Source organism: Carassius carassius, chromosome 1, assembly GCF_963082965.1.
Source record: "Carassius carassius chromosome 1, fCarCar2.1, whole genome shotgun sequence".
Taxonomy (NCBI): domain Eukaryota; kingdom Metazoa; phylum Chordata; class Actinopteri; order Cypriniformes; family Cyprinidae; genus Carassius; species Carassius carassius.
The window spans coordinates 49362116-49389258 of record NC_081755.1 but is presented as its reverse complement, the minus strand read 5'-3'; the positions used below and the strand labels follow the sequence as shown (position 1 = coordinate 49389258).

At 37.6% G+C, this 27143-nt stretch overlaps 4 protein-coding genes and 1 pseudogene across 6 annotated transcripts in view; 3 read left to right on the top strand and 2 right to left on the bottom strand.

The window, feature by feature from the left end:
- Positions 1 to 27143, top strand: part of LOC132159925 (gastrula zinc finger protein XlCGF57.1-like) — a 486703-nt gene that overhangs the window by 76381 nt on the left and 383179 nt on the right. The window lies entirely within an intron of this gene.
- The window catches only part of LOC132094578 (zinc finger protein 239-like), a 102568-nt gene that overhangs the window by 40483 nt on the left and 34942 nt on the right, over positions 1 to 27143 (bottom strand). The window lies entirely within an intron of this gene.
- Positions 157 to 2365, top strand: LOC132157325 (gastrula zinc finger protein XlCGF57.1-like). Of its 2 annotated transcripts, XM_059566735.1 has the most exons (2): positions 157 to 1755; positions 1840 to 2365. In XM_059566735.1, exons 1-2 carry the CDS (start codon positions 157 to 159, stop codon positions 2221 to 2223), a joined length of 1983 nt encoding a protein of 660 aa, XP_059422718.1. In that variant the 3' UTR covers positions 2224 to 2365. The 2 variants fall into 2 exon arrangements, with proteins under 2 accessions (XP_059422718.1, XP_059422644.1); XM_059566661.1 differs by having other exon boundaries at positions 157 to 2365.
- Positions 8233 to 10877, bottom strand: LOC132095881 (zinc finger protein 239-like; annotated as a pseudogene).
- On the top strand, positions 19580 to 25323 carry LOC132092480 (zinc finger protein OZF-like). Its single transcript, XM_059498761.1, has 3 exons — positions 19580 to 19879; positions 20022 to 20364; positions 24274 to 25323. The coding sequence occupies exons 2-3, from the start codon at positions 20069 to 20071 to the stop codon at positions 25178 to 25180; spliced, it is 1203 nt and encodes a 400-aa protein (XP_059354744.1). The 5' UTR covers positions 19580 to 19879; positions 20022 to 20068; the 3' UTR covers positions 25181 to 25323.

Genomic DNA, 27143 nt, shown 5'->3' with positions numbered 1-27143 from the left:
ATAATAAATTTTGAACATGTGGAGTTTCTACTGATGCTTGAACTTAAATTGAAAAGCAGGGAAATTCACTTGAGCTTGTGTTTTCATTCTCTGCTTTTGAATAGTTTTGATACTGTTATAATGAATTTAAGCTTATTTTCTTTGTTTTCAGAGCTGATGGAGGAGAACGGAGAACTGAGGAAAGTGGAGGAGAAACACCCTGATAAACCTGGAGAAAAACCTGTGAGTCACTCAAAGACTAAAAATAAATTTTTAAAGATGGGAAGAGTCAAGAAATCTTTCATCTGCACTCAGTGTGGAAAGAGTTTCCCACGAAAACAAAATCTTGATGGTCACATGAGAATTCATACTGGAGAGAAACCATTCAAGTGTGATCACTGTGGGAATCAATTCAGACAAAAAAACCACCTTAAGGGTCACATGACTATCCACACTGGAGAGAAACCCTTCACCTGCAACCAGTGCGGACATAGTTTCACAAAAAAATATTGTCTAGAGATTCACATGAGGATCCACACGGGAGAGAAGCCATTCAGCTGCAATCAGTGCAAAACGAGTTTCTCATGCAAAAGAAATCTTAATACTCACATGAGGATCCACACTGGGGCGACACCATACTTTTGTGATCAGTGTGAAAAGACATTTATATGCAAAGAAGGTCTTAAGAAACACTATAGAGTTCATACTGAAGAGAAGCTGTTTACATGTGATCAATGTGGGAAGAGTTTCACACGATCATCACAACTTAAGAGTCACATGAGAGTTCATACTAAAGAGAAGCTGTTCACATGTGATCAATGTGGGAAGAGTTACCCACGATCAGCAAACCTTAAGAGACACATGAGTATCCACACTGGGGAGAAACCATACTCTTGTGATCAGTGTGGAAAGACATTTCTATACAAAGAAAATCTTAAGAGTCACATAAGAGTTCATACTAAAGAGAAGCCGTTCACATGTGATCAATGTGGGAAGAGTTTCACACAATCATCACAACTTAAGAGACACATGAATATCCACACTGGAGAGAAAACATACTCTTGTGATCAGTGTGGAAAGACATTCATATACAAAGGAAATCTTAAGATTCACATGAAAGTTCATACTAAAGAGAAGCCGTTCACATGTGATCAATGTGGGAACAGTTTCACACAATCATCAAACCTTAAGAGACACATGAAGATCCACACTGGGGAGAAACCATATTGTGATCAGTGCGGAAAAACATTCATAAACAAAGAAAATCTTAAGATTCACATGATAGTTCATACTGAAGAGAAGCTGTTTACATGTGATCAATGTGGGAAGAGTTACCTACATTCAGCAAACCTTAAGAGACACATGAGGATCCACACTGGGGAGAAACCATACTCTTGTGATCAGTGTGGAAAGACATTCGTATACAAAGAAATTCTTAAGATTCACATAAGAGTTCATACTAAAGAGAAGCCGTTCACATGTAATCAATGTGGGAAGAGTTTCACACAATCAGGATATCTTAAAAGACACGCGAGGAGCCATACTGGGGAGAAACCATACTCTTGTGATCAGTGTGGGAACAGTTTCAGTGGATCAGAAAGCCTTAAAGTACACATGAGAATCCACACGAAAGAAAGACCATTCAAATGTGATCAATGTGGGAAGAGGTTCACACAATTATCAAGCCTTAAGAAACACACGAGGAGCCACACTGGGGAGAAACCATACTCTTGTGATCAGTGTGGGAACAGTTTCAGTGGATCAGAAAGCCTTAAAGTACACATGAGAATCCACACGAGAGAAAGACCATTCAAATGTGATCAATGTGGGAAGAGTTTCACACGATCATCACAACTTAAGAGACACATGAGGATCCACACTGGAGAGAAAACATTCATGTGTGATCAATGTGACAAAACATTTCATAGGGCATCAGGCCTGAAGATGCACATCCTGGTTCATACAAAGGAGAAACCACATTCATGTTCTGAATGTGGAAAGAGATTTAAACATAAGCAAATGTTACAGGTACATCAGAAAATACATACTGGTGTGAGAGAGTACATGTGTTTTGAGTGTGAAAAGATGTTTAAGTCAGCGATCGGTTTAAAACTGCATGAGATGATTCACACTGGAGAAAAACCACACACCTGTGATCAGTGCAGAAAGAGTTTCAGACAAAAGTCATCTCTTAAGTCTCACATGAGAGTTCACATTATAGAGGAGCTGCCCACGTGTGAATAGTTTACCTAAATTGAAAATGAAAATTCTGTCATTAATTACTAACCTTCTTGTCGTTCCAAACCCATGAGATCCTCATTCATCTTCAGAACACAAATTAAGATATTTTTTATTAAATCCGAGACCACTTTGACCCTCCATGGACAGTAAGGGTCCAACAAAGGTCAAGGTACAGAATACATTATTAAAATAGTCCATGTGACATCAGTGGTACAACTGTAATTTTACAAAGCTATGAGAATATTTTTTTGTGTGCAAAGAAAAAATATGGTCAAAGGAGTTATGGGTTGGGAATGGCACAAGGGAATTTTTGTTTGAGCTAACCCTTTAAGGGTTGGGGAACGTTATATGGCAGACCTTCTGGAGCGTTCAGGTTGTTCTGGGAATGTTTAGGTGACTGTTACTATAGGATTTTCCCTCTAGGTCTCTACACAGCATTCCCATAACGTTTAAAGGACATAGAGTATTATTTCTTTGCTAGTCTTTATGTCCTTCCATCATGTTTACTGAATGTGCTCAAGAACCTTTAGTAACAGAGAACTGCAGGACTTATTTTACGCTTGCACTTGGTCTGCAGAACCATAATCAAGCATAAGCTCTGTGTGTTCATGCTTAACTAGGTGTAGATGTAATGATGCACCTCGAGCATATATATACAAATATAACCTACTTAGTTGGGAAAATATTTTAAAATACAGTGATGCATGGCTAATTTTTAAGATTATTAATGGAAAGGCTCCCCCACCACTCTGCATTTTTGTTCAACAGAAGTCATCTAGCAGCAGAACCACAAGGTCTGCCTTTAGAGGGGACTGTGTAGTCCCTCTTAGGTCCAGTTCCTTTGGCCAATTATGCTTTTCTGTGAGAGCCTCTAAATTATGGAACCAATTGCCAGTGGACATTAGAAATTCCACCTCACACCATACATTTACACACCATCTTAAGGACTGGCTTTTGAGCATACAAAAATGTGAGCATCTCTCATAATAATTAATGTATGTCTGACTCTAAACTTTAACTGTCCTGTAACCTATGGTATATGTATGATAGATAGATGGATAGATGGTTCTCTATACATTTATATAGTTTATGTTTTAGTTTTAATGTAGCCAGTGCTATGGCATTATGTTTTATTGTTGTATATCAATTGTTGTGTGACTTAATATGTTATTTTTTTTAGTTATCTTGTGCCTAGTATAACATCTTGCCAATGGGCTACAGTTGAAAATTAGCCTGCTGGCTAACACTGGCACATCAACAGTAATGTTGATTAATGTGCACTGTCCTAAAATAAATAAATGAAATGAGCCATTTGAAAATTGATTCAAATATTTTACAATTCAAATTGGTGGAGATGCAAAATGAATTGTGAAACATCTGAGAGTAGAAGTTTATATGAATGTATCTCTGAGGGGAACTGACTGTCTAGAAAGGTTTAGATCGCATTTTCTTTTAATCTTGTCTATAAATGATGCATATTTGAAGTAGAGTTCATAAGTGCAGCACTGCTTTGTTTACAGCGGTACCCCAGGAAAATCTGTATTTCTGCTGTTCATAAGCGCCACCTGCTGGCAGAGAGTGATTTTGCATCTCATTCAGCTCATCTGCTGTTTCCTGCAGATATTCTTTATGAATAGTTTCACATAATGGAAGACCACAGGCAAAGCCTTAGTTTGTTTATATCTTGTATTATACTTATTTTATTTGTGTTACTTATTATATTTCTTTCTTTTTAATTGTTAATTTAGTTTTGTTATTTCAGTTTTACAAAGAAACTTGCAGCATTTTGTTCAAGCAATAGCCTAATAAAAGGACAACTTTTGATTTACTGTTTAATTTGTCTCATATTTTTAAAGAAATCTTGAATTGTCAAATAAAAAACATGAATTGTATAATATCATGAGCTGAATAAATGATTACGTTACTTTGCTAAACACATATACACTGTGTATGTGCATCTGTGTGTCTATACTGTCCATATTCAGGAGGTACTCAAAGCTGTTCTTCTGCTGCCTGAAAAGAAAAAAAAACATAATATTTATCATTCAATTTTAGCAATAAAAAAATAGAGAATTTTTTGACCCCTTAATCTACACCAAAACTTAAACATACCAATTTTATAGCAAATGTATTTTTATAACAACATTTAAAAAGAAATATTTAGTGCCTATCCCAGTCCTGCCTTTAAACCTAACCATATACATATGTTAAAACACTAGGCTATAAATAGAAACATGAGACAGACAAGTGTAATTACAATAATTTATTGCAAAAACTGTCCCAATAGTCCAAATGACAATGTGTTAGAGCCGCAGGCCTCTCTGATGGAATACAATAGGCTTATGTGTAGAACCGAGCAGAATTTACATTGATAAAGGCTGAAAATATTATCCTGATTATTAGCCCAATCCTCTCCATGAAAGCACGTATTTCTTATTCAAACACTCCTCTTTTTTTATTTATTTCTAATGAGCACATCAGTGCAGGTTTTGCTGCTTATGGTCACTGCTCAGGATGGAGATGAAGATGGGAAGTTGTGGCCTAGTGGTTAGAGTGTTTGACTCCTAACCCTAGGGTTGTGGGTTCGGATCTCGTGCCAGCAAAAACATGACTTAGGTGTCCTTGAGCAAGGCATCGAACCCCCAACTGCTCCCCGGGCGCCGCAGCAGAAATGGCTGCCCACTGCTCCGGGTGTGTTCACACCGTTTGTGTGTTCACTGCTGTGTGTGTGTGCACTTTGGATGGGTTAAATGCAGAGCACGAATTCTGAGTATGGGTCACCATACTTGGCTGAATGTCACATCGCTTTTTTTTTCTTTTTCTTAAGATCGCTGAACAAAGACTTGAATTTTTTTCTGTTCCCCGCAGTCATACGGTTATGGATGACCATAAAAAAACTAAATGAAATTTCCCCCTAAAGTTATATTAAACATTGATTTGCATGAGTATAAAGTCTTAATATGAAGCAGTTACATATTTTGGACAGTTTGGCTTGTTTGCTCAGCATGTGATTGTTTGTGTCATTTGAAATCTCTCATGATTTAATGTATCTTTTAGACCTGGTGAATGTAAACAGGAAATGGGCAACAGAAGCCAAACAATCTGTCAGCTGCCTTCAGAGTAAAAAAGATTGAGATGTAAATCAAGTCTGAAGATTCACATGAGAGTTCACAGTGGAAAGCTTTCACTCTGAAATCACATCTGCCTTATCATTTTGAAGAAAGACCATTTAACTGTGATCAGTGCTGTGAAACACCTAAAGAAAACTCAGAAAAATCCTGGAAACATGATAACATTTTAAGCAATAAAGCCATTTATTCCATAGAATTATGTCCCAATCGGCTGCTATGAGTGAAATGACAAAGAAACATTATCCAGATTTTTTGTAATTGCTCATCCACTTCTGCTCTTCTTTGATGGTCACTTTTGCCGCATTTCCACCGAAATTACCCGGAACATTTGTACCAGGAACTTTTTTTCCCAGGAACTTTCTTCCCCCCAGACCTGTTGCTTTCTGCGTTTCCACCGCGGTGTAAAGTACCGGGAAGATTAGGCAAATAGACTGGTGACGTAGGTCTGCGCACGTTTCTCAATACAAAGTACGCTGATTTTGGACGTGCATTCTCGGTAGTGCGGACTTTGTGCATTCGACTTGGGAGTGTGATGTCCACGACGACGCAAATCCAGTAAATCTGCAAACAGCAGCGTACTTGATAACTTCAGTCAGCTGACCATGGCTACTATTTTCCTCTCTGTATATTTACAATAAAACGAAATCAAATACCACTGCCTCCTTTCGTTTTCATTTATGCATAATAACAGCTGCAGAAATGTACTTAACTTAGTTCAGGGATATGTGTATATACAGCCATTACAATGAAACGAAATATTATATAGATTTGCCTTTTTTATTTTCATTTTAACATATAGATAAATTGAATACAGACCAAAGAAAACCTGTTAGATTTACCCCGCAGCTGAATTATATTTTATGTTTAACCACTAAAGAGACATGAGAGCCAGCGGCACACATCAGAAGGTCTAGCCGAGGTGAGGCTGCATCTCGGCGGATAGATGTTTACTGAGCTCCCGCTGATCGAGTGGAGCTCACAGTCTCCGAGATCGGCGAAACACATTTTTAAATAGACGCTGTCTTTACAAATAAACCACAGATTTGAGTTTTAAACAACTACATTCTCGCCTGAAATACTTTTAAAATTACATTTCATGACACAATAACAGTAATATTTTGAAAATGTTGATCCGAATAAATGGTGGTTGAACTCAACCAATGCTGCGTGAACTCAACCAATCAGGATGTTTAGCGGCCAAGTCCCGCCCCCGAAAGTTCAGGAACTTTTAAAAAGTACCACGTCGCCAGCAGGGACTTTCTGAGGGGAATTGTTTTAACCAGAACTTTATTTAGTTCCTGGTTCCTGCGGTGGAAACACACCGAGTACCAGGCCAAAGTCCCTAGTTCCTGGGTAAAGTTCCTGCGGTGGAAACAGGGCATTTGTTTCTCTTCCTCCCTCAAGATGCTTTTATTGTCTTACAGGTTATAATTCAGTAAAGTTCATTTTCACTTTCACTTTTGTATTTGTTTCAAGTAGCTCCTTATTCATTGTATCAACCACTTATTGTTATTTAGCTTTTTTTTCTGCTGATTTTACTTGCTTCAAGAATAATTTAATAATTTAATGCCCCGTTTCCACCGCAGGCAAATTTATATAATGTTTTGTTTAATTGTAATGGCTGTATATATACACATCCCTGAACTATGTACATTTCTGCAGCTGTTATTATGTTCAAATGAAAACGAAAGGAGGCAGTGGTATTTGATATCCTTTTTAGTTTTATTGTAAATATACAGTGAGGAAAATTGCAGTAGCCATGGTCAGCTGATTGATGTTATCAAGTACACTGCTGTTTGCAGAAATACCGGATTTGCGTCATCACGAACAAACCAACTTAATAAGAATTACCCCAGATAGCATGGTCCCATTAAAACAACGTGGAGTCAGTGTTGATGCGTCAATGCCAATTACATTGAATTAACTTTACAAAGTGATGTAGCTTTAGCTTTACTCTTGCACTCTTGTTGAAGCAATACTGATATTTTTTTATTCTTATTATTATTTGCAACTAGAAAAATGTACTGTTACTTCGTCTACAGAAAAAAAATCTGGGTGTTCTATTAAACACGACCATATTACCCATGTTACAAAAACATAATTCTTCGATCTTAGAAACATGTTACCAGTTTCTGATGCAGAAAAGCTAGTTCATGCATTCATGACCTCTAGACTGGACTATTGTAATGCACTTCTAGGTGGTTGTCCTGCTTCGTCAATAAACAAGCTACAGGTAGTCCAAAATGCAGCAGCTAGAGCCCTTATCAGATCTAGAAAATATGATCATATTAGCCCAATTTTACAGACCAAACATTCAAATAATGCATCTCATAATCTTGTACTGCAGTTTTCTGATCAAATGTGCATTATTATTCTTTAGTTTGTGTTAAACAAATTATTTTTCCTTTGTTAGAAACAGCAGCTACGCTAACGATGTCTCCATTTGTTTCTGTTTTTGCCACGGGTAACTAGGATTTACACAGGCTTCAGTCTGGATCCAAAACTGAGAAGAGATTATGCCAACCCCCCAGAGGACCTCTAAATACCTCTTTAGACGTCTAAACTACCAAATTTTGCAAGGTGTTTGATTGCATCATAATAATTGCCGTTTATAGTGTTTGTTGTATGTTTGATTACATCTTTAATTTATTTTTCCATACATTTCTGCCATATGTACATCAGCTGACAGTCATCACTTATAAGCTAATACTAAATATTGTAGAAACTTAATTTTCTGTAAAGTTGCTTTTCAATGATTTGTATTGTAAAAAACGTATGTCTGAGTAGAGAGGATGAACGATTGAAACACTTCCCACATTCAGTGCAGTGATACGGTTTCTCTCCAGTGTGGATCCTCTCATGTGTTTTCAGATTTGAAGACACACTGAATCTCTGGTCACAGTGTGAACACTTGTAAGGTTTTTCTCCAGTGTGAATCCTCTGGTGCCGTTTTAAACACTTTGCTGTAGTAAAAGCCTTTTCACACTCAATGCACATGTAGTCTCTCTCACCAGTATGTGTTTTCTGATGTTCTTTCAAAGTTTGTGGCCATTTAAAGCTCTTTCCACACGAATCACATGAATAAAGCTTCTCCTGTGTATGAACTCTCAGGTGATTCTTCAAGTTTGGAGCCCACAAAAACATTTTCCAGCATTGACTACATGTGTACACTTTCTCTATAGTGTGGATGTTCATGTGTTCATTAAGTTGTGATGATTGTCTAAACTCTTCCCGCACTGATCACAAGTGAATGGTTTCTCTCCAGTATGAATTCTTATATGCCCTGTAAGGTGTCCTTTTATTGTGAAACTCTTCCCACACTGATCACATGTGTACGGTTTCTCTCCAGTGTGGATCCTCTCATGTCTTTTCAGGTATCTGGACTGACTGAATCTCTTCTCACAGTGTGAACACTTGTATGGTTTCTCTCCAGTGTGGATGTTCATGTGTACCTTAAGACATGATGACCGAGTGAAACTTTTCCCGCATTGATCTCAATTGAATGGTTTCTCTCCAGTGTGAACTCTCAAGTGAACATCAAGACTTGTTTTGCGTGCAAAACTCCTTCCACACTGGAGGACAGGTGAAAGATTTCTTGTCTCTTTGTTTCTTTAAATCTTTCTGTTTGATTTGAGAGCTGCTCAAGGGTTTTTCTCTAGTTTTAGCATGATTTTTCTCCTTAACTTCAGTTGATTCTTCATTCTCCTCATTTTCTTCTATGAAATTAATAAATTAAAAAAATGGTTATTTTTTAGTAGCTCATAGAGAAGAAAAAAAAAAACCTGAGAGGACATACAAATTAACCATGCTATAATAGCGAAAACAGGGTTGGACGGTATGACCTCAAATCAAAACCTCAATTATTTGAACACTTTAACTCGATTAGAATTATTGAATGATTATTTTATTTTTTAACATTTGTTAATATTCTGAAATTTTAAATAAAATTTAATTAAATCATTATATAAAACCTCAATTTGTAAATCCACCAATGTGCATGCATCTTTTGTGTTTTATACATAGATACACTAAGAGCACAAACAAAGAAACAATGTTAAACAAACTGTCAGATACAATAAAACAAAGATACAAAAGAACAAAAAAAACTGCTTTTAATTTTCTTCATGAAGATACACAAACATTACTGTTCAGCAGGGGTGTGTTGACACACACAACTAGGTTAGCGAGACGAGACCAGATATTTAGACTTTTTTAAAGAAATCCTCAATGATGAAATACATAAGGAAAACAACTGCAACAGCATTGTTTGTTAGTTTTTTCAACTGAAAAACACAAAGTGCATTTTGAAATCAACTTTTACCAAATTAAAATGAACTTCTATTTTAATGATTTATATGCAGTAATATAATGTAAACTAGAGCTGCATCATTCTGGATAAATTGAGAATCACTTGAGAAAATGAATGTGCACCTCTGTGAAGGGAAAGTAGTTTTATCTGATATCTTATAGAAATTGATGGTAAAATTAGCTTAACATCACAGCCTCAGGCCTAAAGTGTAAGCAGAGGTTTGATTGTTTAGATCTCTGCTCTATCATCACAATTAAACAGGGCTTTCATGTTGAGCGCTCTGTAGCTCCTCTGAGAATAACAAAAATGCATCATAGACAAAAGTCCTAATATTACTGCATCTAAAAACAAAGACTCTTGCGAGATAGAAGTGTCCCTTATTGTTTGCGGCTTCAGCAAGATTATTCAACAGATCGTACGTTTTTTCTTAATACAGTAAATACAGATCTAAAACTGCCTCAAGCTTTATAGTCTTCAGCATTAATAAAGAAGAATGAATAATACCACCAACCTGTTTGTTCTTGAGTATCTTCAGTGTGTTTGATTCTGCAGGGTTCTGGATCTCCCATCTTCTCTCTTTCCTCTTTAATAAACTCAGTCTTTACAGATTTCATCTCTTCCTGATAATTTGATAATTAACTTCACGTTAGCATTTATTGGTGAATTACTGAATGGGTGATTGTTGTGGGAGGAGCTTCAATGGACATGAATGTCTTAAGGGAAAGAAGCAGATTTGCCAAAATCAACAATAAATCAGGTAGATTTTTTATTTATTTATATATTAGTATTTATGTAAATGAAGGGGACATCTTCTAAACTGGTAAAACAATATATTTATTGTACTATATTTGATCTGCCAGAGATAAACGACAGAGAAATAACGTTATTAATAAAAATCGCATAAACATAACTTGATAACGGTTAGCATTCATTCCTCTCACAGATCTCGAGACATTCAGTAACAGCATCATCACTCCAGACCTCGAAACAATCATTAACACGAACAAACGCAAACGCAGAAACAAGTTAGCAAACGCAGAAACAGGTCTGTGCACGATTAAAACAAGGCAAAAACGACATCAAACACTGTTGCATAAACATAATGTTTAAAGTGAATTTTAAAATTATGAAACTTTGTGAAATACTGTGAATTGCTCACCTCTCCTCGGGAGACTCGACGCTTAGTGAGTGAGCGCGCGCGAGTGATGACGTCATCGAAAAAGCGTCAAATTCTAGTTGCATCCCTTCCAAGCCCGCTCCGACCCTGCGTCCCAATGTACATACTTTTCACCTTATAAGGTTGGTCTGGGAACGCCCCGTCACATGATGTGAATTCAGACCGTGGGGGAAACTTGAAATAGATGGGACAATCATGCCGAAGAGTTGCTGTGTCATTTCTGTATCGTGAAAAAACTAACAAATTATGAATTTAAGTTCTACATCCTTCCTAATAAACATACAGAACAGGAAAGGAGGACAAAATGACTACAAACAATAAGTTGTGAGGATGATCAAGGGGATTTGTGGAATCCCAATTGTGTATGTGTGCACTCAGCATTTAACCACAGGCTACGTTAAAATTGTGTTCATTATTAACGTTATCAAAACTGTGTAAGGTTGTTTCAGAAAGTGGCATGCATATCAGAACTTTCACAATTTCATTCATCAATTCCCCCAGTCTGTGTTTGCGAAGCGACAGGGATAGAATCGCGGAATCCAGTCAAAAATGGAACTTGCTGTATTAAGCAGAACGTCACGGAATTTGGCTATTTTTGAATGAATAGATCTAAAGTAGGGCTGTACAATGAAATATCGAAACGGACTAGTGTATATGGATATTAAAGTTAAAAGAGACTACAGTGGTTCTAATGAGCGCTCAATATGTGCATTTTTGTCATTCGAATAGGCTACACACAATCTTCGCTGTGTTTTCCCCCATGCCGACTCCACCCTCGCCACGGCCCCAAATTTGACTATGCCGACTGTATGGATCTGCCCTACTATCACATAGAATTTAGAATGGATGGTATATTTGCACATTGTAACGCCAGACGAGTCTATAGTAGGTGTTCCCAATTTTGGTTTGCGAGAAATTAATAAATAAACAAATAAATAGATTAAATGTGTAAATAAATGTATAAAATAAATCAGAATCAGAATCAGAAAAATCAGAAAGAGCTTTATTGCCAAGTATGCTTGCGCATACAAGGAATTTGTTTTAGTGACATAAGCTTCCAGTAAACAGAGACAACAACACACAGAAAAGAAAAAAATTTTTTACAGGAGATTTACAAATTGGCAAATAAATAAGTGTATAAACAATTGTGCTATAAATGATAATGGAATAGGATTGAGTGAGATGCAGGAATGTTCTAGGATGGAGGGGTAACAAATAAATATAAGGATATTGCACATCTTTGCATAAGCATAAGTTTAAGTGGGAAACATTTAACTGTTCATGAGGTAGATTGCCTGGGGGAAGAAACTATTCTTGTGCCTTGCTGTTCTTGTATTTGCGGCTCTGAGGCGCCGGCCAGATGGCAAAAGTTCAAAGATGGGGTGACTTGGATGTGAGGGATCCAGAGTGATTTTCTGAGTCCTTTTCCTCACTCTGGATGTGTACAGTTCTTGGAGGGTGGGCAGGGGAGCACCAATAATCCTTTCAGCAGTCCGAACAGTTCTCTGTAGTCTTCTGATATCTGATTTTGTAGCTGAACCAAACCAGACAGTAATTGAAGTACACAGGACTGACTCAATGACGGCTGAGTAGAACTGTTTCAGCAGCTCCTGTGGCAGGTTAAACTTCCTCAGCTGGCGAAGGAAGTACAACCTTTGTTGGGCTTTTTTCACAATGGAGCCAATGTGATTGTCCCACTTCAGGTCCTGAGAGATGGTGGTTCCCAGGAATCTGAATGACTCCACTGCAGTCACAGTGCTGTTCATGATGGTGAGTGGGGAAAGTGCAGGGGGGTTTCTCCTAAAGTCCACAGTCATCTCCACTGTTTTGAGCGTGTTCAGCTCCAGGTTGTTAAGACTGCACCAGACAGCCAGCTGCTCAACCTCTTGTCTGTAAGCAGACTCGTCACCGTCCTGGATGAGGCCGATGACTGTAGTGTCGTCTGCAAACTTCAGGAGCTTGACAGAGGGGTCTTTAGAGGTGCAGTCGTTGGTGTACAGGGAGAAGAGCAGAGGGGAGAGAACACATCCCTGAGGGGCACCAGTGTTGGTGGAGCAGCTGTTTGACATGAATTTCCCCAGTCTCACTAACTGTTGCCTATCTGTCAGAAAGCTGTTGATCCACTGACAGATAGAGCTAGGAACAGAGAGCTGGGTCAGTTTGGTCTGGAGGGTTGTTGGGATTATGGTGTTGAAAGCCGAACTAAAGTCCACAAACAGGATCCTCACATAAGTCCCTGTTTTGTCCAGATGTTGCAGGATGAAGTGCAATGCCATGTTGATTGCATCATCCACGGACCTGTTTGCTCGGTAAGCAAACTGCAGGGGGTCCAGTAAGGGTCCAGTGATGTCCTTCAGATAAGCCAGAACCAGTTTTTCAAACGACTTCATGACGACAGACGTTAGAGCCACAGGTCTGTAGTCGTTAAGTCCTGTTATCTTGGGTTTCTTTGGAATGGGGATTATGGTGGAGCGTTTGAAGCAGGAAGGCACTTCACACAACTCCAGAGATCTGTTGAAGATCTGTGAAAAGATGGGGGCCAGCTGGTCAGCACAGATTTTCAGACAGGCTGGTATAATGCCATCTGGGCCTGGTGCTTTTCTTCTTTGTTTTTCTTGAAGACCTGGCGCACATCATCTTCACAGATTTGAAGAGCAGGAGGTGTGGAGAGGGGGATTGCAAGAGGTGTTAACGGAGGTGTAGAGAGATGGTCAGAGTGGGTGTTGGGGGTTTCAAATCTACAATAAAACTCATTCAGGCCGTTAGCAAGTCGTTGATTAGCCTCAGTGCAAGGGGGTTGGTGTCTTGTAGTTTGTGATGGCTCTCAGTCCTCTCCAAACTGAAGTAGAGTCGTTGGAAGTAAACTGGTCTTCCAACTTTTTAGCGTAGGTCTTTTTAGCCGCTCTAATCTCTTTGTTCAGTGTGTTCCTGGCCTGATTGTACAAGACCCTGTCCCCATTTCTGTAGGCATCCTCTTTGGCCTGACGAAGGTGTCTGAGTTTTACTGTAAACCATGGCTTATCATTGTTGAATGTTAAATAAGTCCTGGTAGGAATGCATATATCCTCACAGAAACTAATATAGGATGTTACAGTCTCTGTGAGTTCGTCCAGATCGGTGGTAGCAGCTTCAAAAACACTCCAATCAGTGAGGTCAAAACAAGATTGTAAATCCTGCTCTGTTTCGCTGGTCCATCTCTTCACAGTCTTTACTACAGGTTTAGCAGATTTAAGTTTCTGCTTGTAGGTCGGTATAAGATGAACCAGACAGTGATCAGAACGTCCCAAAGCTGCTCATGGAACAGAGTGATATGCATCCTTTATTGTGGTGTAACAGTGATCCAGTATATTACTGTCTCTGGTGGGACAGGTAACATGCTGTCTGTATTTTGGCAGTTCACGGGAGAGATTGGCTTTATTAAAGTCCCCAAGAATGATTAAAACAGAGTCCGGGTGTTGTTGTTCTGTGTCTGTGATCTGATCAGCGAGTTTCTGTAAAGCCAGACTTACATGCACTTGAGGTGGAATGTAAACACTAACCAGAATGAACGAGTGAAACTCCTGCGGCGAATAGAACGGCTTGCAGTTGATAAACTGCGTTTCTAGATCAGGACAGCACATCTTCTTTAACAAAGTTACATCTGTACACCACCGTTCATTGATGTAAAAGCATGTCCCGCCGCCGCGCGATTTCCCCGTTGATTCTGCTTCGCGGTCCGCTCTGAACAGCTGAAAGCCCGGCAGATGGAGCGCGCTGTCCGGTATGGGGTCATTCAGCCAGGTTTCCGTGAAACACAGAGCAGCAGAGTGAGAGAAATCCTTATTTGTCCGAGAGAGCAGAAGGAGTTCGTCCGTTTTGTTGGGTAGAGAGCGGAGATTTGCGAGATGGATGCTAGGCAACGGCGTTCGAAATCCGCACTTCCTGAGTCTGACGAGCGCTCCCGCTCGCTTTCCCTGTCTGCGCGTCCTGAAGCGCTTGATCAGCGCCGCTGCTCCTCCGATAACAATGTTCAGTAAAACGTCTGTATAATAGAAATCCGGAAAAATATCATGTGGTGTGTTCTGCCGAATGTTCAGCAGTTCATCCCTGGTGAAACTGATCGTGTTTGTTAAACAAAAAACAGGAAAAACGAACAAAAACAGTACAAACACTGGAGAGCCAAGCACTGAAGCAGCCATGTGTGGCGCCATCTTGGTATTGCTTTTATTAAATTAAGAAATAATTAAATAAATGTAGAAATTACTTAAGTATAAATGATACATGCTTAAGTAAAGCATTTCACTTTCACTTTCAAATGTAGAAATACATAATTACTATCATACATGATATGAAATAAAAATTATTGATTAAATGCCAAATAAAATAATTGCAGATATGCTTAAATGAATAATTTTTGTCAAGAGTAATTTTTAATTGTGATATGTTTGTAGTATTTATGTTATTCTACATTTATTTATAAATAAATAAATAAATACATTTATTTATAAATAAATGTATTTCTACATTATGCCATATTTCATTTTTTTTTTCTTCAGGTGAATGAATATCCGTTGAGCGTCCAGCCGTCGCGCTAGATTGTTGTCCTGCATTAGGTAAAAGATAAACCCCGCCAAAAATAACCAACAACGAGTCTTTTGGGGAAAGACGAGCAGTACACAGTATTTCTCACTGCTATCAATCACACTTTATACAGTTTGTTAAATCGACATTTTATAGGCTCGTTTTGATATAGTTTTCATCAAGTTCAGCGATATTGTGTCTTTTCTGGAGTCTTCCTGCTGAAATAAACATTCAGTCCAGCGAGCATGTGAGGAAAGAATTTATTTAGATGGTTGTGTGAGATTGTATGCGCTCTTGTGATTGTTTCTATGTTTGTAGAGAGAACTGAATATATATATATATATATATATATATATATATATATATATATATATATATATCTTGAGATAGGGGAGTGAGATTTACCTGCAGAATAGCTACTACTCGCTGGCCTCCGTTACAGAAAAATGATAGTAAATACTATAGTGTTTTTGAACCATACTATAGTAAATTGTATTACTATATTACAACACTGTTAATGAATGCTACACCATACTGTAGTATTATGAACTGATAAACTGAAATAAATACTAGTGTAGTATAATATACCCTATAGTTGTAAAAAGCTTAATACAGTATTGGGTAAAATAATTTATTAAGAGATCCCGAAGCCGCATTATTCGGAAAGGCATGGATAATGGCTTTAAAAACGAATAACGGATAACGAATAATTCTGCCCGAATATTTGGCTGAGGTTGCAGACCAATCTGGTGTTTGCTAGGTAACAGGTGAGCCAGAATAAAATCCAAAATATCAACTAATACGAGCTCCCCGCAGCGGAAGGGCACAGAGACCTCGACCATTTACCTCCATGCACATATATGGACAATATGAATTATTTTGTTTTGGTGTAAGTAACTACACAATTCAGGAGTTTAAAAGCCACAAGTCTTTTAGGAAAGTTATAGGTCTTTCTGCTGTAGCTGAGTGCAGGACTTGGTAAGTTTATTCACATGCGTTTTTAGCGTGATTTAATTACATTGCATTTAGCAGACACTTTTTGACCAAAATGACAAAGTAACTTAATTAACTAAGACTGTTTCGTAAACACTAGATTGTAACGAGATGTTCAATGTACACAAACGTTTCCAACATGTTTTGATGTAGGCTAAAGCTGTGTATGTTTAGTTATGATTTGATTTTAACCCAATGACACACACGGTACCAGGTTTTTGTGTTGGGGGCTGCAAAGTGGACAAACCAGTTCTGGGTTAGCTAGGGTAGTTAAATGTGTGATCACAAGATGTAAATGTCCTGGTTAGATTAAAGCCATTAACAGCGTGAATGCAAGATGACTTGCATCGTAAACAATATAATTCACAATGTCCATATGTGAGCATGGAGGTAAATGGTCCAGGTCTCTGTGCCGCTGCAGGGAGCTCGTATTGGTAGATATTTTGGATGCCTGAGACCTTCTACAAATACCACTGTTTTGCGCTTGATGTGAGCTTGTTCCTGTAAGGTCCCCTTTCTTTCGCCTTATCTTTTTGCATTGCTTTACTTTCTTCCTTTTCTTTCTTGTATTCGTAAATCCGTCTCAGTTCCGCCGAAATAATAAAAGCGCAAAAATTAAAGAGCTCTGGAATGTTTAGTCCTGCCTCTGTGAAGTTCTGAAGGCGTTGCCCCTGGCAACCGATAGCTCTCCTACCGTCATGGCCAGCCGGCCAAGACCCCGCCCAAATCAACCCAAATCGGCACGTGACTCCTAACTCTCAATTGGTCTTCATCCTCACTTGAACACTTTGGCCAAATGCAGAAATACCTCATAGAAGCAGTCAAGTGCAAAGACCGCAAGTGTGGGGGCATTTGGATGTTCTGTACAGATGACGTTTTAGTGCCGATCGATAGATAAATACTTCCAGGTTGTACATAAACTGTAGAGAATATGAATCTGTCATTAAAGTAATGCAAAAACAAAAGTGCTGCATGGGGTATAAAGTATTGGTGCTCTTTGGTTGTGGGATAATAAATCTCTGAAGACAAGAACTTAATAAAGGCTTTTTAATTTTTTCACTGAGATATTCGAGTGCCTTGGAGTTCTTGTCTTTTTTAAAAATTGGTGAGAGGTACACCTACGCGTAGGTGTACCTCTCACCAATTTTTAAAAAAGCAAGCCAAGAATGTAATAAAGGCTTTTTAATTTTTTCACTGAGATATTCGAGTGCCTTCTGCCTTGGAGTTCTTGTCTTCATGAATCTGTCATTTTTCAGTCTCCTTCACTACAGTGGTACTGATATAGGCTTACTGCTAAAACACTTTGGTTAAAGTAACAAAACCATGGCTATTTTTTAAAGGGAAGAATACTTTTAGATTAGATAGTTAGATCTCAAACAGCGTATCCTTTATCATTGTTATATATTCTCATATTGCCCAGTAAAACTGTTCAGTGTAAAGAATTAAGCCATTATAGAGATAACAGGGCTTACTAGAAGCTGCTTTGAAACAATGTGTATTGTGGATACTATGCAAATAAATACATTGACTTGAACCAAGCTGAAGACTCTTACTATTAGAGATCCTGACCAATGATGCAAGCGATCAAATAAACTAATGAATGAAACTTAATCAGTACAAACAAGAGGATGGTTCTGTAGTTCTGTAGTTATTTATTTGTGAAAATCAATGCCATCTAAATTATAAGCATGTTTGTTTTAAACATTTATTTTTTAATCCATTGTCAAATGATTTAAATTTTCTTTAGTATTAATAATAGTAATTTAAAAAATTATATCGGCTATTGCCCACCCCCAACCACGCTTTCCAAGATATCGGCATTGGTGGTCAAAAGAAAACACATATCGGTCAACCACTACTTCTGTCAATGTGTACTACCTAGAAATAAATATGTAATATTAATAATAACTACACTTTTTAAGGCCTGTAATCTCAGTAATTCACATTTAACCATTCAAAGTGTATCTATTGCTATTTTAAGTATGAAGGTCCCGTTCCATGCTTGCTGGAGTAAATAGAAGGATCAGTATTGTTATCCGGGTGTGTGCTCACAGTGTGTGTGTGTGTTCACTGCTCTGTGTGTGTGCACTTCGGATGGGTTAAATGCAGAGCACAAATTCTGAGTATGGGTCACCGTACTTGGCTGAATGTCACGTCACTTTCTTTCACTTTCTTTCTTTCTTCTATCAGTGAAACTGGCCTTCAGTCATTAAACAAATATACTGTATTTATGTTGTTTCTACATTAATTTGAAGATTAGATGTGAAATTATTACAATATAAAAGTATTTTAAAAAACAGTATGTTAGGAGGGATGAATCTCAAATTAAAATCAGAAAATATCATGCAATTGATTAGGTGTTTTTTTTTTAGCCAATTGACAGCACTAATTTATTTATTTGTGGGGTTGAATACCCACTTCTTTGTTTTCACTTCTAGCAGTGATTGTTTATCATTTTAATCAAATTCAATTTCTGAAATTAAATTGCACGCCAAATAGAAACACAAAATCGTTCTATTGATATGCATTGTAATTTTTTTTTTAATTGCATATCTGTCACATGTTCTTAGCAGCTCACGATTATTTGTTGTGCAATAGTTTTGCCCCTCTAAAAAGTAACAAAACCGCTTTAAGCAATGTAGCCTAAAGACTTGTGCTTGATGATATTTGTCATTTGTTATTTACTTTTATTCATGGAGTAAACTGAATTTCATAACCTGATAAAATAAAAATACTTATTACTCACAACATTTATTCGGTCTGGAAACCTGCATGTAGGCTAAATATAACAAAAACAGGTTATTATTATTTTTTTTTTATATGAACAATAAAATAAATATAAATGACATTCTGCCACTCGATTTTGTTATATTTTTAAATAAAAATACTTTATTTAAAGTAGGGTATCAGTGACTTACAGTCATTCTTACCGCTGAAGTTGGTGCAGCGGGACCTTCTTTTGATCCATAAACAAAAACCTCTCACTTAACATCATATTCTCTTCGGTTAGGCATTTTAAATCTCTCCGAAATCATATTTACTCTCTTGGTTAGTGGTTCTCATGCCATCAGCTAAGCTTGGGGCAAGATAATGCCCAAGTCCCTTAGGGCTCTTATTAGTGCTCTAACACGGGCTCGCAGGGCAGCATGTGATTGTTGCTCGTAGTGCGGCGTGATTGGATTCGTTCCAATACATAATGGGAGTGAACGTTCGAAATGGAATGCTGCTGTTATTTTCAATAACATATTTGACGAATAATTCGCTCGAATTTCTCATCTAATCCTCACTCATGAATACGAATTTGAGGCGTTATTCGAGTCTATTTAATCCATTTTCATTTATTTGTGCACATCGTCTTTAAAACAAATCAGCGCACATAGACGCACAAATCAGATTCCCTTCTCTCGCCGCGTCTCTCTCCAGTCCAGCGGGTCGCGCCATAACACACACGTTTGTTTGAGGAACACCCCTAAACCTCAGAGGAAGAAGGTTAGTTTCACCGCGCTATCTGTTTGTCTTAATGCTGGTTTAATACAAATAAATGTTCCTTTTAATATAAAAATACAGTTTTTGAATCCGGTCGGCAAATAATATTTTCATCCTCACAGTCGTGACTAAGCTTTGAAGCAAGCCGGAATATCTGGAGGAACGACTGAACTGAGATCTGCTGCTGTGAAGATGATGTTTGTTAAAGAGGAGAGTGAAGAGAACACGAGTGAACCAGAAACACTGAGAATAAAACATGAGGAACCAGAAACCCGGAGAATAAAACAAGAGGAACCAGAAACCAAGAGAATAAATCACGAGGAACTAGAAACCTGCAGATTAAATGAAGAGGAGCCAGAAACCTGCAGAGTTAAACAAGAGGAACCAGAAACCTGGAGAATAAAATCTGAGGAACCAAAAATGTTGAGAATAAAAGAGGAGGAACCAGAACAAGAACCCCTGGAGAATAAAACACGAGGAACCAGAAGGTTGGTGTTTATTGTTCATTCATGTTTGATGACTGTTTGTGGGACATTAGTCTTAGAATGCTTTAAACCTCTGGGGTTTTTTGTTACAAATTCAAATAATTGAGGCCATGATACACCCACAAGACTTGTTCACAAGACTTTTGAAAATTGGATGTGGTATACTAGAGTTTATGCTACAAAAATGATGTGAAATTCATTCTGCCAAAAAAAAAAAATACTATGATGTTATGATAAATGTTATTTTGAATAATGTGTATGATCAAACAGTTGAACAGACTTACATAGTATATTTCCAACTATCAAATGTGCGCCAGCTACTGTTTGGTTACCCACATTCTTCAAAATGTTATCTTATGTCTTCAGCACAAGAAAGATATCAAAGGGTTAGTAAACCCCAAAAATAGGGATGGGCGATATGAGCAAAAATGTATATCTCTGGATTTTTTTGGCTGATTTGCGGTATGTATCTCTGTATTTTGTGATTAAAGTAAGCATGTAGGCATAAAAAAATGGTAAAAATCACATTACATTAACACTGTAACACTGCAATCTAAGAAAAAAAAATGTACTAAACTAAAAATGAACTAGGCTAATTGAGTGAAAAATTAATGTTGATTACCCCTAGGGATGTTCATTTAAACCGGCTTACCGTTACGGGGCGCTCACACTAGACTTTGAATGTTTGAGATTTTTCACAGCTACGACTATGGGCTGGGAGCAGGATATAATGGTTTTCCCTCAGTTATCACAACATGGATTAATATGTGCTTGTACTGTGTCTTTTGCGACTCTCTGTCTCTTTTTCTACATATATGATGTAAAATATATACACACTAAGCAATAAAAAATTATCAAATGTACCATATGTTTCCATTGACACTGCAAACCATGCAGCTTCTTGTTTTTAAAGATGTATTATATAAAATAGGACACTGCTACGGCTAAAATTAGCACTTCATCCATTTTTGAATTTCTGTACAGAGAGGTCACACAGTGACTTATCAATCTACTGGTCCCACTACTGCACGTGATGCGAATTCGCAGGTCAGAGTTCACCAAACTTGAACTTTGGAATGCAGCAAAATGCTAAATTTTTCGCACGAGCTTGCATTTCCAGTTTGATGCATTTTCATGCATATGAATGGAAGTCAATGGAACTAAATGTGCAGTGTGACCACCCCTTTAACCGACCATTAAGATTTTTGACAGATTAATACAATCAGTTAAACTGGGTGATGACACCATGATAAAGGCATGTAGCCACAACGCGTAGATGTACCTCTCACCAAAATAGTTTTAACGTATAAAGCCAGTGATGCAATAAAGGCTTTTTAACTTTTCACTATACAATTTGAGTGACTTGGAGTTCTTGTTCTTAAATATATACTATCCCATACAACCAAAGAGCACCGAGATTTCATACCCCATGCAGCACTTCTTGATTCATTCAGTGCTTTCAAAGAGTAAAGCCCAGGCCTGGTCCTCTCTCGTCCTTCACTGTCTTAGCTCCTCTTTTATATCCTTACTAGGGGTACTCATGAGACTGCGTTCTATCCCCCCCCCCAGCACCCCCCCCCCCCCCCCCCTTCTGGGGGACCGCTCATGGTGGCTGCGGGAACCTGGGGGTAGGACAGACAGACGAGGCGAGAGAAAAGGAGATGGAAGGATGAGGAACGAGAGAAAAAAAAATTCTGGTTCCCATACGCGCTGCTGCTCGGCCCTCCACCAGCTGGGTGAAAGGTGGACGGCAATGGCTCGTCCGATTTTGGGCTACCAATCACTCCACCAGCCTCGCTCCGTTCCCACAGCTCTCGGCCCCACCCCACTTGTCACACTTATATTGTATAATAAATATTAATACAAACAATGTTAAACTTCATATACAAAGCCAAAATATGTCCATGCTAAATATTATGGACAATTCATCTCACTTACTTGCTCTAAACCACCTTAATTATTCGTTACAGAGGCTTCATATTAAATCATGCAAGTGACCAGCTTATATTTGTTCTAGGAATGCATCGATCCGATACTCAGGATCGGTATCGGCTCCAATCCAGGCATTTTCTGCGGATCTGGTTGCGCTCTGTGGCGCTATATAATGGTATTATACTATTATAATATTTTCTGCTAAATTAAAGATTATGAATAGTCTTTCTTGATCGGTCCTATCTATGATATGTTGCTGCCTTTATTACTGTGCTATATATTTAAAAGAAACTTATTTTAGATTTCTATATAAATGTATATGCTTGGTTGTTCAATAATGTATTTTACAACAATGCAAAGAGCAATGTGTAACATTTTACCAGATGCGATACTTTTAATTGTAAATAAAACATTTCAATAGATTTGAAAATATTATTGTGCTCCCGTGATTTTTCTAGAATCTAGAGTATTTTTTGCTGCTGAATGTCCTCCGCAGACAGACAATCCTTGTGACAGATGCTGCTTCATTTGTAGCTTCTGCAAGGAAGAGTTGCCCAAACATCAAACTTGTTACATCCAACAAAGTCACAGATTTTATACAGCATCATAAGTTAAATTAGAGATTGGCCATTACCTGAGCTGTTCCAGGCACTCAATCAGTCCATCACATGGAGCCAGTCTTCTGGGGAAAAGTGCATCACAAAATCTTGAACAGTCAGGTCCATACATTTTTGCTCCTGCATAAGTCCTGAATGCCAGTTCTCTGAGCGTCAGCCAACAGCTGCAAAGAACATAAAAACCAGACACTGTGTCTCGGTCCAATTCAAGGCAGTTTGTCGGAAAATATAAACCGATGTTTCAGTATATTGTTAACATTTACATTTTCTGAGAATTAATGTTTCAAGTTATTACAGCAAATGTCACGTCCATAATGCTGGCATTGCTCAAGTAACAAATTAAAAGCTATATTCACTTAAGAATAAAAATAACATGTTATTTGCAAATGTGTTTGACTTTTATTTTCAGTGTGGCACATAAACAGATGCAAGGCAGAACATTAAGAGACTGAGAGCCTTAGGAATTCTTACCGGTCATTGCTTTTGTAATATATATAATATAATATATAACTCTTGTGTTTGAGAGAAATGGGCCTTTTGTATACGTAGAAAAAAGTCTTGGGCCTTTTGGTTCAGCTCATGAAAAATGGGTGCAAAAACAGAAGTGCTGAGTTCATAATGTATGCAAAAAAATTGCAAACCATGAGCAGAAATCTGTTAGAAATTTTATGAACCATAGATAAAATAACTACTGAAAGTGAGTTATTCACTCTCTCAAAAGGAAAAATTATCCGATCTTTAAAAGTCAAGCAAATTTACAGTACAAACTTTTGTTTAATGTTTAATTAGCAGCAGGCTGAAAACACTATTGAGGTTTTGATTTTAGGTCATAATCGTCCAGTTCTAGTTTAAGGTAATATGTGAATTACCATAGACTTGTAGTCTAAATAAATCAATTTGCAACTGTTACTGTTATTATATTTGTATACCAAACTTAATATTAGGCTTGTTATAAAGTGTGTGACGTCACATGCACTACTGCTGGTGGTAGTAGACAACCGCGGTGACATGGTTGATACTGTGACCGTCACAGCCCTAACTGGTATCGGATCGAATTCGGTCCGATACTCCGAAGTTTCTGGATCGGATCGGATCAGATCTCAACCTTCTTTCTTAGAGAAAACAAGTCGTTTTGTGGGAGACTTTGAGCTTTGTAACTTTGCAGATCTTACACATGCACAAACAGCTACATAACACACTATAGAAAAGGAATTCACTTACTCATTTTCATTCTATCCTTCAAGTGAACTGAATTAGTGAACTAATGTAGGGAATAGTTATTGTTTTCTGCTTTATTGGATCTGTGTGAACAGAGACAGTTTTGTTCCAATTGATTTTCATCACTTTAATGTTTTCATTTTAGGCCCAATGAAAGTGAAAGAAGAAGAGATCTGAATGAGGTGGAGAAGAAACATCAGCATCAGAAAGATCATAATATCACTACTGGAGAAAAATCAGTGAGTTGCAGCATTCAAATAACAGATGTCGAAAGGCCTTTCAGCTGCTCTCCATGTGGAAACACTTTCAAACAGAAAGGACGCTATATGAAACACATGAGAATTCATAGTGAGGAAAAGTCTTTCAGCTGCGCTCAGTGTGGAAACACTTTCACACGTAAAGCAAACCTTAAAAAACACATGCTAATTCATACTGGAATAAAGCCTTACAGCTGCTCTCAGTGTGGAAAGAGTTTCACACAGAAATGGCAACTTAAGGATCATCTGCTAACTCACTCTTCAGAAAAGCCTTTCACCTGCTCTCACTGTGGAAACACTTTCACACGTAAAACAAATCTGAAGACACACATGTTAATTCATACTGGAATAAAGCCTTACAGCTGCTCTCAGTGTGGAAACACTTTCACACGTAAAACAAATCTTAAGACACATATGTTAATTCATACTGGCATAAAGTCTTACAGATGCGCTGAGTGCGGAAAGAGTTTTACACAGAAAGGACACCTTAATGATCATGTGGTTAGTCACTCTTCAGAAAAGCATTTCAGCTGCTCTCAGTGTGGAAAGTCTTTCAAACATAAAGTAAGCCTTATGAAACACATTAGAATCCATAGTGGGGAAAAGCCTTACAGCTGCTCACAGTGTGGAAACAGTTTCACATGTAATGAAAACCTTAAGAATCACATGTTAATTCATATAAAACCTTTCACCTGTTCTCAGTGTGGAAAGAGTTTCACCTGTAAACGAGGATTTAATCATCACAGGAGAATTCACACTAGAGAGATGCCTTACCAGACAATTCCTACAAATTAAAACCCCTATGTCTGTCCTCAGGGTCGCCACTATGGGGCGCCACGTGTCAGTCCTCTTTGTGGAAGGAGATTTCGTAAAGCTTTAGACGACAGCCCGGAATTTACAGTGCAAGTAAACTGAATATACAGTATACATTTTTGTAATAATAGTCCCGGTCCCGTCCCGGTTATAACACTGACACAAGACAAAACCAATAAAAACCCATTACAAGTGATGCCTTTGTTGCATCCAGTGGGGACATAATTACTGATTATAATGACTTATACTGTTGTGTTGCATTGCATATCGTGCTGTATAAACATAAAACCATGTCTGCTTTTGTGATCCGAGAAATGACAATGAAACGAGCTACTCTACACTGCTCAAAACTCGCGTTTGAATAGTCAATGGCAAAATCTTAAAATATGAAAACATTTACAGTCTGTGAGTCAGAAGCACTAGACTGTCCTTGCAAAGTTTGAATTGCTCCACTTTATAGAAACAGCCACCGGCATTGTAGGCTAGGTCTTAGTTTAGGTCTTAGTAGGTCTTATTTATTTTAACAGTGTTCAGAAAAGCAATGCCTGAGCACATAGTGCTCACAATTCTCCCTCTTGTTTACTGTTGTAGTTAACTGTTCTGTCTAATAATCCGATAGGATGGTTAAACAAAGAAATTAATGTATACACAAAGTATTATATTATTAGCAATAATAGGGCAAACATTATAATACATTCTCGTTTGCCATCAGCATTAAGCAAATACACTTTTATATAATTTAAACAAATCTTTGAATGACTAATGAACATTATATTTCAAAAACCTTGCAAATTTTGTCAAATCCAGCTCTGAGATCTTGCGAAGTGTGCATTTTTATCCAGCATGATCATGTGTTCTCTGCCTGACGGTCAGTCCGTGTGAATTGAATGCTCTAAACTTTAAACTTGTGATTTCAAATTATGCTACGCTTTATCCATTTGCATACTGTCATATCCATGTCATTTTCACTGTATGCTGTATGTAAAATGGGTGTCACCCTGGCTTAGAAAAATATGATTTCCAATGCACACAAACTTCCCAGAATACTGAGTGCTCTGCTGGTAACAGTGTTTACTTCCCTTTTAATTTTAACTTATTTAATATTTATTTATTTGTGAAAAATACTTTGTCATCTAAAGTATGTTTATTTTTTACATTTATTTTTAATCCATTGTCAAATGAATTGTTCAAATTTCTTAAATAATAATAATAATAATAATAATAATTTCCAAAATTTCGGCATTGGCTGTCAATGCTCAGAAGAAGTGTGTTCAGAAGAAGAGCTCCCAGTCATGTGGAAATGTAAATAGTCTTGTGTAAGTAAAGAGCAAAGAAAGAGAAGTAAGGCAAACTTGATTTTTCTTTTAGACATTAACAGACATGAATGAAGTTCTTTGAAAAGCATATGTACCATATTCTAAACATGTCTATGTTCTTTAGGCGTTATGTTTATGGTGGTTTCACTAATAAACATACATTTGCAAATACATCCATATTTGTCAATGCCATAATTGTGTAATTATAACTGTCAATTCAATGACAGTTAAGATCTTATTTATACATACAGGATATGTGGATGTACCACAAAATGTCATTAAAGATGAATGAAAAATAACCAACCTTGTTGTTCTTTGTGTTTTATTCTCCGGGTTTCTGGTTCCTCTTGTTTTATCCTACAGTGTTCTGGTTCCTCCTGTTATATCACAGCTATGGAAATGTTGCCTCTGTCATGGACATTATATTTTAGTGAATTTCTCTGAGACCTCACATGCCACATTAATAAGTCTGGATGTCATGTACAAAGCATGTTCAGGGTCTTTTAGGGATACTAAATTTTTTAAGTTTCACCATGACTACACCCTCTCCTACGTCTTGAAAAAAAAAAGAATTCAGCTACTTATGGAAATATGATTAGATTTTGCAACCTTCCTTTGAATCTGAATAA